Source organism: Amblyomma maculatum, chromosome 2 (assembly GCF_055883805.1).
Source record: "Amblyomma maculatum isolate TAMU_Amacu chromosome 2, ASM5588380v1, whole genome shotgun sequence".
NCBI lineage: Eukaryota > Metazoa > Arthropoda > Arachnida > Ixodida > Ixodidae > Amblyomma > Amblyomma maculatum.
Genome location: NC_139345.1, coordinates 42,132,726 through 42,144,294, shown reverse-complemented (window position 1 = coordinate 42,144,294; position 11,569 = coordinate 42,132,726). Strand labels below are relative to the sequence as shown.

Sequence of the window (11,569 nt, the reverse complement as noted above, 5' to 3'; positions counted from 1 at the left end):
AACAAACACTTGGAGGCGGAGACGGTTCCCGAAGACTGGAAACACGCCGAAGTAATTATGATACCTAAACCTGGCAAACAGCTCCAAATTGAAAATCTCAGGCCCATATCGCTCACGTCGTGCCTCGGCAAGCTTTACGAGCGGGTGGTGATGCTCAGACTGCAAAATTTCATGGAAGATAATGAACATGTACCCCATACCATGTTCGGCTTCAGAGCAAAACTCTCGACGCAGGACGTGCTGCTTCAAATACAAGAAGATGTGCTCCGCAACGTACCCCGAACAGGTGAAAATGTCATAATGGCCCTTGACATCAAGGGAGCATTTGATAACGTCAGTCACGAAGCGATCCTTAGAGGCCTAGACGACCTGGACTGCGGACGCAGAATCCACGGGTACGTCAAAGCCTTCCTGTCAGATAGAACTGCCACCATCGGCATGGGAGACCTTCGATCGAACAAAATTCACGCACCAAACAAAGGAACACCACAAGGATCAGTCATCTCACCTATCCTCTTCAATATAGCTATGATAGGTCTAGCACGAAAACTAGAGAAGATCGAAGGCATCAGGCACGCCATGTATGCAGACGACATAACAGACTGGACGAACACCGGTTCCCTCGGGGAGAAGGAAGAAAAACTACAGGAAGCGGCCTCCTGTGTACAGAAATATCTCGGAGAAAGAGGACTCGCATGCTCGACCGAGAAATCGGAACTGCTTCGAGTGTGGAGAGGCAAACAAAACCGGACCGTCCCAACCAGTGAGAACCTGAAACTCAACATCTACCTGGAAGGAATGCCCATCCCTGAAAAGACAAAAATAAGAATATTAGGTATGTGGGTTCAATCGAACCAACGCAGTAGTCACACTTTTACCATGCTCAAAACAACAACGCTACAAGTGACACGCATGATCACCCGCATCACCAACAGGCGGCATGGCATGCGCGAAGAGGACACACTAAAACTAGTTAGAAACCTGGTAGTGAGCCGAATTATGTACAGCCTGCCCTACCAGTGCCTCGACAAGAATGAAATACAACAAGCTGATGCCCTGCTACGCAAAGCGTATAAGACGGCGCTCCGATTACCGCGCAACACGTCAACAGAAAAGCTCATGGCGCTTGGATTGCAAAATACATTCGAAGAACTACGCGAGGCGCAGCTTGAGTCACAAAAACTCAGGCTGCTGCAGACAACGACTGGAAGAGCGCTTTTACAGAGACTCGGATACTGTGAGCAGATGCGAGAAATAGCGAGGACGGTAACGATCCCCGACGAACTTCGCAAGTCCCTCAAAGTATCTCCAATCCCGAGAAACATGGACCCTAACCTCCACCAAGGTAGAAGAGAAGCAAGGGCCAATTTTATTCAAAAAACATGCGCTCCTGAAGACACGACTGTGTATGCAGACGCGTCCTCGAGAGGAGGACAGAACAAAATTGCAGTGGCCACGGTGGTCAATTCGTCTCTACGCGAAGTGACCAGCGCCTCTATCCGACACTGCACAGCAGCAGAGGCCGAGGAAGTAGCCATTTCTCTAGCGGTGGCGGAGGGCTATAGAGCTGGGCGGTCGCTAACGATACTCACGGATTCTCAAACAGCCTGTCGAAATTTCATGAATGGTAGGATTGGTCGTCACGCGCTTCGTATACTCCTCGAAGCGAGCGACAGATTTAAAAACCATGGGGGTGGCAGGGAACCAAGAGGCTGACAGGATAGCTCGAGCATACACTACTTTCCGAGCATCCGACGGGTCCGCGGAACTTTTGCCAGCACCCAAGGCATACTCGGCCATACTAGAAAACTATAGAGGAAGAAGAATGCGATATCCCCCACCGCACAGTTCTCTCTCCAGAGAGGAAACTGTCATATGGAGACAATTACAGACGGGTTCATACCGCAACCTACACATACTAAACAAAATGCACCCTACCATATACGCTGACAGATGTCCGGGGTGCGATGAAAAACCAACACTATATCACATCACATGGGCATGTCAAAACATAGATGTGGTCCCCAAAATTCGAAACCCGAGTGCGGAGCAATGGGAGACTCTGCTGCCCAGCGACCGCTTCGAAGACCAGCAAGGTCTGGTACAGCGAGTCCAACGGGCGGCAGCAGCCAGCGGAGCCCTGGACTGAGGGCAACCGACCATTGTAAAAAAGTGGACGAAGTCGACGGAGAAGACTCTTGTGGATACAACAAGCAGACATCTCTGAAGACGTCCAAAAACCGCCAAATAATATAGGACTAAATAAAGTTTTTCCTCCTCCTCCTCCTCCTTTAGGTTCTTTATATATGGTTAAAATGTAAATTTTTTATCAAAAGTGATGCCTAAAAATTTGTGTTCTTGTTTAACAGGAAGTGCAGTTTGGTTCAGGTGGAATTTAGGTTCAATTTGTAAGCCTCGTATTAGTAGGAATAGAACGCGGCTACTATTGTTTGCGGGGAGCATTTGAATCCATTTTTATCTGTCTAAGCGGAGAGCTTGTTTATGGTTGTCTGTATTTGTCGCTCACAGGTTGATACGGTGGAGGAAGTGCATGTTATTTGAAGGTCATATACGTAAGCGGAATACACTATATATAGACAGTTAAACTTGTGCACATCTCTGAAGCTGCCGTAGAGGCCCTGTTGGAATTTTTTAATAAAATTTGGAAAACTAGAATATTACCTGAGGCGTGAAAAAAAGCAGTAATATTACCGTTTTTGAAAACCGAAAAACCATCTACAAGCCCTAACAGTTACAGACCAATAGCCCTAAAAAGCTGTATCGCCAAGAGCGCAGGATCGACTCCCGGCCTCGGCGGTCGCTTTTCGATGGAGGCGAAAAGCAAGGCGTATGTGTGCTGTGCGATGTCAGTGCACGATAAAGAACCCCAGGTGGTCGAAATTTCCTGCGTCCTTCACTACGGCGTCTCTCATAGTCTGAGTTGCGGAAATACGACAAATTCATCACTGTGCAATTAATGGAGTATATGACATCATCTTCCAGTGGCTTCCAGGACACAGCGGCATAGCGGGCAATCTCCGGGCGGACGAGGTCGCACAAACCGCCCACCAAGACGGCGATAGTTGGTTCACAGGTAGGGAAAGGCACAGTATCTGTCACACACCTGTCTATGGACTGATTGCTTTAGAGGAAGGGAAAGGCGCGGTAACTCTCACTTGTTTTCTGTGGACACCTTAACCGCGCCGTAAAAAAAGGGAGGAAGGTGGAAGTTAAAGTGGAAAGAGAGAAAGAGGAGCCGTAGTGGAGGGCTGCGGAGTAATTTCGACCACCTGGGGATCTTTAACGTGCGCTGACATCGCACAGCACACCGACGCCTCTTTGTTTCGCCTCCATCGAAACGCAGCCGCCGAGGCGAAACGAAGAGACGTCCGTGTGCTTTGCGATGTCAGCGCACGTGTGTGTTTATTCCCTTTTCCAGGGCAGGCGCAGCGGGCAGGCTTCGCCCACTTGCGCGGGAACACACACTCTCCTTGTGGAATTCTGGCCAGTTTGCGAAGTGCCGCTTAAAATCCCTGGACCCTGGCCTGAAGCTCCGCCTTCCACCTGGCCTACCCCGACGCGAAGAATCTTTGCTGTGCCGCCTGTGGGTTGGTGTATCATTCACAAACTCGTATTCTTTTATGATAGGCATGGCAAACAGCCCTACATGTACAAACTGTGGATGCGCTCAGTCTATAGGCCACATTCCTTGTGAGTGCCCGATATACAGTGAGGAAAGGCAGTGTCTGCGCCGTTCGCTGGAGCATCTAGATGGACGCCTATTGAGATTTTAGTTCCTGGCCACGGCGATCGTCTGCGACGAAGGCCTCCCAGGCACTTCTCCGCTTTATGAGAAGCACAGGCCTAATCGAAAGACTATGAGTTTGCTATGACATGACTGTAACGTGATGTGATGTGGCGTGTCTGTTATGTGACTGTATTAACGTCAACTATCCCTCTCTCACAACTTTTATATCCACTCATCCCCTTCCCCCAGTGCAGGGTAGCAAACCGGTTGCTTTTACTGGTTAGCCTCCCTGCCTTTCCCCCTCATCTTCCTCCTCCCTGAATCCCACAAACCACCGCAAAATCATTTGATAGCATTTTAAATATCAGACTACCATTTGCTCTTAAACCGTTCCGTGCTGTCCACCCAGAAGCATAAGCTGCCTTCCTTTTCCCAAACCAGGTGGTCGAAATTATTTCAGAGCTCTCCACTACGGCACCCTTTATCTCTTTCCGCCTTCACTACCACCTTCCCCCTTCCCTTGTTGCGTGGTTCAGGTGTCCACAGAGCAAGTGTGACGGATACTCCGCCTTTCCCTTCCTATGAACCATTTATTATCTCGACCACCGCAGCGGTGATGCAGTGGTTAGATGCCCGACTACTGTGCCGGAGTACTCACGTTCGATCTCGACCGCCGGCGGCTGCGTTTCGATAGAGGCGAAACGAAGAAGCGTCCGTGTGCAGTACAATGTCAGCGCGCGTTAGATCCCTAGGTGGTCAAAATTGCTCCGCATCTCTCCACTACGGCTCCTTTATCTATCACTTTCACTCCCTCTTCCTCCCTTCCTGTACAGCACGGTTGAGATGTCCACGGAACAAGTGTCAGATACTGCACCCTTCCGTTCCAGTCAACCAATTATCTCTGTTCCTATAAAACAGTCTTCAGAAGAAAAAAAATGTAAAAAAACGCCGGATAAAAAGACGTTGTTAGAGACTATCGCTGCAACACACAGCTTTTGCTCTATGTCTGTTCAAATCATGCTTTATACCCCAATTTTTTTGATCAATCAATATCCGCTGCTGTACCTTTCTTATCGCATGCAATTTTCCTGCCTATGGATCCTATCTTCTTTGCCGGGCTGGCCTTTTGTAATTTTATAAGAAATATAAAAATTCCTACATCCCGTAGTCCCGACTTCCTATCTCCAAAATACTGAAATGTACAGAAGTTATTTCAAACCTTAATTTGTCAGATTTTATAGCAGTAGTTACAGCTTCCTGCAGAGACTATACCAAGAAGATCGGAAAAGTGGTTCCGGTTCATAGATCAGATGACGCCAATCCTCCCCTGATTACCGACTAATTTCATTAACATACACTCCGATTAACATACTTTCCGAGAGACCGGAAAGCGTGGCGTGACATGGTCCATAGGGTCACGAAGAGTCGCACACGACTGAACGACTAAACTGAAACTGACACTCTAAGTAAAATCTTAGAACATATCATATATTCACATCGTAAATTCCTCGAGACGAATTTTCTTGAACGCACTGCATAGGTCTAGAAACTTTTTCTAAACTCACCTGCTTTCCTTCATTAATGATCTGTTTATTAATGATGATCCGAACCTTGAAACCAATTGTTAGTTTCTGAACCTCTTCGAGCTTTCGATTTTACTACTCATAATTTACCAATTTTCCAACCTTCTGGTCATAACGTTGATCCAAAAGTATTTGCATAGATTAAGGAATTTCTCTTTCTCTTTAACAGGACCCAGTACGTCACTGTTAATGAATCTGCGTCGAGACCCTGCTACGTAACCTCCGTTGTACCACAAGGACAGGTACTGCGTCCCCTGCTTTCTTTTTTTAACTTTCGTGGGTGTATCTGGTTGGTTGGTGCGCGGGTTTTAACGTCCCAAAGGGATCGAGGCCATGAGAGAGGCCGCAATGTAGGGCTCCGAAAATTTCGACCACCTGGGGTTCTTTAACGTGCACTGACACCGCACAGCACATGGGCGCCTCGCTTTTAGCCTTCATCGAAAAGCGGCCACCGCGGCTCTGGGATTCGATCCCGCTTCTTTGGGGGCAGCAGTCCAGTGCCGTAATCCCTGCACCACCGCGGCGGGGCAGACTATCTCTAATTCGAACATTAGGCTGCTAGCGGACGACTGTGTCATATACCACAAAAAAAAATCAGTGATTTTATTAAGCTTAAAGATAGTCTGAGTAGTGTAACGAACTGATCTAACAAATGGCTAATGAAGCCTAATTAGTTCTACTGAATGAAAAGTGCGCGTGTTTCCTCTTACGCTACCCCTTCTGATTCACTCCCATATTCTATCATTGTTAATGTTATGTCGGTTATCTCCCATATCACTAGCAATCTTTCATAGAACATTCATATTGAATACGTCACTAATAATGCTAACCATACGGCAGGCTACCTCACAAGCAACTTTGCATCAGCAACTCCCTAAAACTTCATTATACAAAACGCCTGCCTGTTCTAAGCTCGAGTATGCTTATGCCATATGGAACCCCGCTCACAAATTCTCTTGTGCATTCAGAACCACGCCGCCCACTTTATTCTCTTTATTCACATAATTCTGATATCACGTTCATGAAACAAACACTAGATCTGGCTAACCTTTCTCACTACGTCGATATACTTTTGTCTGTCTTCTTCATAAAATATACCTCCCTCCTTTCCTGAAATAAAACGTTTTTCACCGACCCTGTTACATTTCACCTCGCATCGACCATCAAAACAAAACTCAAGTGCCATCTTTCCGCGTTAACTTGTACCATTCCCCCTTTTTTACCACAAACAGCCACTGAAAGGAACCGCCTTCTCGCCTCCACAGTCTCCACTTGGGACACTACTAACTTCAGGATCGCAGTTCAAAACGCTTTAAACTTTCTTCATTTTGTATTGCAAATAATGTACTTAATTTCACGACTGCTTTCTGCTGCGCTTCTGGACCTTTAATGTATGTACAATAAATAAATGCTTTGTGATTTAATAAAATCATTTAGAAGCATTTGTTAAATTTACCTGCATTGTTTATTTCACATCCTCAAAAGTGGAAACTGAGTATTAAAAAGTAGGACGTGAAATAAAAAATAAATCGTAAACAAACAAGACATCAATAACATCTATACTGCCGATTAAAGTGCCGAAGTATTCTGGCAAGATATTATGGTATTATAAACATTTACAAAACCAGAAGGAGCGGTTATACCCACTAGCGTGTATAAGTCTGTAAAACCTATATTGCAGTGACGAATTAATCAAACAGTTACACGCTTGAACCTATCACCGGGCCAATTTCAAATTAGAGAACGTACATATATGTTTTACATCTGCCAGAGCGAGGAAGGACATCGAAATGCAGGCGATATTTCCACGCCTTCAACAGTCAAACTAATCGGGATGACTGTCACCTAAAGCGCAGCTGGGCAATATTTTTTCTTGCATGCACACAGTGTTCGCCTTTACTCTGCCACATAATTTAAGAATCGAAATTTACGCAGGCAACAGCTTTTTCGGCAACTGCCGTGCACGTGCGATTACGAAATCAAGTAGCATTAAAACGTTAGACGTTACTATACTAGTCTAACCCTTTAACCCAAATTAAATAACATCAATGAACCCCCTTCGATCATTCCCGATAATAACCTTGAGAAGCATACGAAGACAATCTGTTAGTAATTAGTTTGTTTACTGCAAGGTACTGATTAATTTGTCCAACGGAAGGTACTACTGCACTCTCTTTTCGAAACACATACCGTCCACGCACCCATTTAATAAAACAAGAGCGTACTTATTTTACTAGAAGCAAAACCCCTCAGACGGTTCTATTCGACCGCATTACAAGTCATAGTAATTCCAAAAGCACATCGCTCACCGGTAGCCTAAATTTTTCCAGTAATTATAACATACTTTGTGAACTGCCGACCGCATTTTTCTGTATCAAAAGAAGAGGATGTGTTAGCTGGATTGAGTACGGGGGCTTTCGCATTTCATACCCCTACGTACATTTCTGTGCGTACAGAATGAAAAGCAGCTCTAGCGTGGTATTTCAGTTTCCTCCTATGTTTCAGTCCGCGGTTACCCTCTGGAACACAACAAAGTATGAAGTTGCTAAATCCGACTTTGCGTCTAAAGGCCGGAATTGAAAGGAAAAAAAAAAAGTTCGCGCACAAGCGGCAAGCGCACATTACTAAGCGATATATTTATTTTAAACTCTGCAAACTTTCCCGCAAAGCGGTTCCAAGAGGCGTGACCAGGACCGGGTGCGCGCACGCGCCCGCGATCGGTCGATTGCGCACACCTGCCAGTAGCAGCGCACCCTTCGACGACGCAGCTACGCCCATCTTAATACCGTTGCCCCCTCCTTCCCATGCATTCGCGGCGCGTTCGTGACACGGTCCAAGTTCCTAGAGCGCTGTAGCAGCGTCCTAGGTCGCAAAGTCTCGATAATCGTGTTAAAACTACTAGCTTCGTGTGTATACTACCACGCTTCCTTGCCTCCAACCGGCTGTGTGATAAGATGCGCTCTCTCTCTCTCTCTCTCTCTCTCTCTCTCTCTCTCTCTCTCTCTCTCTCTCTCTCTCTCTCTCTCTCTCTCTCTCTGTCTTTCTGATAGAATCTGCACTGCAGGATATGAAAGCGTCAACTCTTGAGAAAAAAAAAGAGCAGGCACGTAGCATGTGTAAGGTAAAATGAAAAATTCTTTTATCAAGCATCCGCCCGCTCATGAGCCGACGGCATGACTGACAACGGCCCTGACGAGCGGGTATGAGGGACCTCCGCAGCGGGCGGAGAAGTCGTCGTATTCGGGGTCCCAGAAACCGAGGCAGCTGGAGCCAGCCTCCTCGTACACAGCACCCAAGAATGAGCGCGCCCTGGCGGGGGACAGGAACGACACCAGCGAGCCGGAGCCCCTCAGGCGCCCCACGGAGGACCAGCCGTCCCTAAAAAGCAGAGGCACCACAAAGAGGGGGAAAAGATGTGACTAAAGGAACTCCCCTTACAAACAGAGGGCCACCTCGTTCCTTGATCTGCTTAAGACAAGCACACCCCTCTCTAATTAAAACATAATCACAACCGTCTCGTTTCGAGTACGATGTCATGCCAACGGAGCGAACGTCAGCTGTATGGTCCTGCTTCGAAGTTGCCCAGTCGAAAAAAAGAAAAAATACAAACGACAGAACCATCTCAAAAATATGATATATTATCTCGCAGTTCTTTCGTTACGTCTGACATTTCAGATGTTCTGTAGTAGTTTGTTGTTGTAACTGCACAAAATTATGATCTTGCAGCAGAAGTTTGTTGTCAATTGACTCAGAACAGGTTCACCGACAAAAACGAGACAAATTCTGTTGTGAGAGCATAAAATGCGCACAGACTTGGTCAAAAGTCCTAAAGTGAAAGGATTTTTTTCTCAGTCGCAAAATAAGGTTGTCATATCACCGTTAAAAGCTAAAGAGCTGAGAAATGTTTAGATACTTTCGTGCTGTGACAAGAATGCATTTCCCAGTATTGTAAAGGCCAGTCGGCCTTTAAAGAGGCCGTTACGGGTCCATTTTATGGCTTAGACGAAAATCCTTTGGCTTCAGGACTTCTGACCAAGACTGTACTTTTTTCCGGCTCGTTATTTCGCGTTAAAAATGTTTTTTTTTTAACCTGATTATGGGCTTCCTGAGGAAGTGTTCCTTGCAGATGCGCTCGTAAGGTACCAGCGTGGCATTGGCCGGGTCGCCCTTGACCAGCGCCACGCCGGCCAAACTAACGGTGTGGCACGCGTTGCCGCTCGCGTTCCCGCTCAGCTCCGCCAGGTGGCTGTGCCAGCGCAAGGCCTCGTAGCCGTGGTACGCCAGGTCGTGGGCCTCGGGAGAAGCAGGCAGCGGAGCGGGTGCTACCAGCAGAGAGTCTCGGCCAAGGGTCGTCAGGAGCCTGCATCGCCACAAGGGGAAAGTGGAAGCGCTCCTCTACAATTCTTAATTTAATCTCCGTTTACAGTGTCCATGGTCGCTCGTTTTAGAAATAATGACGATAAGAGGATCGCTTGGGCCAATATTTAGAATATCCAAAGAATAGCACGTGCTTTTGTAGGCGGCGGCACTCCCTGTAGCAGCATTCTGATTCCCTATGTCCGTTAAAAAACGGCAAGCATTCGCAATTAATCCCATGTTCTTTACCGCGACGCCTTCCGTGACCACATAGCCCGTCCGTGTAGTCTGCATAGCATAGCAGGACCACATAGCAGGACCGCATAGCATAGCCCGTGCCGTCCATCCGTCCTTCGTGAACTTTTCGCGCTATTTTTCATCATGAACTCATAGCCAAGGCGAAGAAAAGCGACTTCGGTACCCCTATGGTGAAACGCCTTTTCTTTAAATTTTAATTCTAGACTCTGTATGATGGTATTTGTTTTCTGAGCAACCTTGGATGTTCGACGCTTCGGACGTTCGGCGATTGCGCCTCTGGTAGTCCGAACAGAGTTTCCAAACATGAATGCGTGCTACTAACGTGCGCACGTCGAGCGCATCGGCCGTGCCGGCATCAACGACGAACCCCAAACGCACAGAGTGGTCCCCAAGGGCAGCGCGCAGGTCGGCGGCCAGGCGCGTGACGCGGTCGCGGTAGAGCGCTGAGGGCCTCCGCCAATGCAGGTAGGCACAGCAAAACGCCGTGCGCCGGCGCATATCCAGCAGACGCGCCGTGAATTGGCCAGCGCGCCAAGCGCTGAACAACGCCGTAAGGTCGGTGTCCGTCGGGCCGGCGCCCACTGCGACGCGCATTCACAATACTGGTTGGCACGCGCACTCGAATAAATACAGAGCAAGAGCTGGCAATAGTTAGTTACAAACTTCGGTGTCTGAACGCGCTAGACTGATTACGAAACCGAAACACAGTAACGGATTGAGTGAAAAGTCTCGTTAGGCACGTGCTGGCCATAGTTAATTGCACACTTTGATCAATAAACGCGGCAGACTAGTTACCAAAGCGAATACACGGGTAGCTGGACGAAAAGACTAATGGTCCGTCAGAGAGAGTAATATTTATGCAGAAAGTTACAGGTCGTCATCCTTTACTTGAGTGAGGAGAAATCTTAATTGTCGCATGCTTCTGAAAACACTGCGAAAATATCAATTGTTCATCGAAAATTTTAACTTGGAAGCTAGATGAAATACCTGAATTTGTCCGTGCAAGCAAATGTGTATAGAAACACTCCTCTGTAGACCAATTCAATGCCACTAGACGCAGGGCAATAAAACGTATCCAAGCCTTGGCATCTCAAGTACCAAGAATAAAATGACTTGAAGACATGGTGCAACAACGGCACGAATAACTAATTCTGACAGAAATCCGTCCAATCCGGGATGCGCATGGAGACGAAAGCGAAGCAACGGCCATTACTGCTCATAACATCTATTGAATTATCAGTGTTTCGCTTCGTCTTCCGTCTTTAGGTGTGTTATTTTACGCGCCATATCAGCGTTGCGTGCAATGAGGCAGGCCGGCACCAAAAGATCTGATTTGTGTTCTGCAGCCGAGCGCGACAAACACTGGGACCATCGAGAAATGATCGAAATGTTATTTTTTTTTCTTTGTTTTTTGCTCCGTGCTACCGGCTTTCAAAATAGCATTGAGCAAGAATATTATATCCTGTGAAACTGGGCCCTACCAAGGAGAAGCTTACTCATTTATAGACAGCCGTTCAACACGACAGCCCCTGATGACCAAGTTTTGAAATGGCAGCCGATAGCACGGCGTTGGCAATGTTGTCAACGTCCTCCTTCTAAACTGCGCCTCCTTCGGTTACATAAT

General features: G+C 47.2%; 1 protein-coding gene across 1 annotated transcript; it reads right to left on the bottom strand.

Moving 5' to 3' along the window:
- Nucleotides 1-8,436: 8,436 nt before the first annotated feature.
- LOC146198512 (uncharacterized) lies at nucleotides 8,437-10,511 on the bottom strand. Its single transcript, XM_084592605.1, has 3 exons — nucleotides 10,268-10,511; nucleotides 9,422-9,691; nucleotides 8,437-8,709 (listed from the first exon to the last, which is right to left on the bottom strand). Exons 1-3 carry the CDS (start codon nucleotides 10,441-10,443, stop codon nucleotides 8,490-8,492), a joined length of 666 nt encoding a protein of 221 aa, XP_084448731.1. The 5' UTR covers nucleotides 10,444-10,511; the 3' UTR covers nucleotides 8,437-8,489.
- Nucleotides 10,512-11,569: the final 1,058 nt, after the last annotated feature.